Genomic DNA, 410 nt, shown 5'->3' on the forward strand with positions numbered 1-410 from the left:
CCCCACTCTGCGCAGGCGCGGCTGCGAGGGGGGCGCATGCGCGGGGCGGGTCCACCTCCGGCGCCCGGGGGTGTGCGTCATCACGCGGCGTCATCACGCTTTGCGAGGGGAAAACGCGGCAGAGGAGCGCTGCGGTGTCGGTGCGCGGCGTGTCTGGGTTTGCGGGTGAGCGGCCCGTAGTGATGAAAAACGGGCTGTGGAGGCAGGGAACCCCCGGGAGCCGGGCACCCCTCCGCCCTGCCGCCCCGCCTTACCAAGGGCGCGCCCAACGAACCCCGTCTTCCCTCTCGCACCGTATATTTATTCGAGTTTTTTCTCTGGCGAAATGGTCTGTTTATTTTGTCCTTTTCGTCCTCTCCTTCTCAATCCCTTCTTTACTTGGGGACCTTTCTCCTCTCTTACGCCAGAAA

At 63.9% G+C, this 410-nt stretch overlaps 1 protein-coding gene across 1 annotated transcript in view; it reads right to left on the minus strand.

Moving 5' to 3' along the window:
- NAE1 (NEDD8 activating enzyme E1 subunit 1) overlaps window positions 1–81 on the minus strand; it is a 14591-nt gene extending 14510 nt beyond the window's left edge. Inside the window, exon 1 of the mRNA XM_009881397.1 lies at window positions 56–81. Coding sequence (XP_009879699.1) covers window positions 56–81 — 26 coding nt within the window. The remainder of the gene's footprint in view (window positions 1–55) is intronic.
- Window positions 82–410: the final 329 nt, after the last annotated feature.

Source organism: Charadrius vociferus, unplaced genomic scaffold, assembly GCF_000708025.1.
Source record: "Charadrius vociferus isolate BGI_N301 unplaced genomic scaffold, ASM70802v2 scaffold553, whole genome shotgun sequence".
Classification (NCBI taxonomy): domain Eukaryota; kingdom Metazoa; phylum Chordata; class Aves; order Charadriiformes; family Charadriidae; genus Charadrius; species Charadrius vociferus.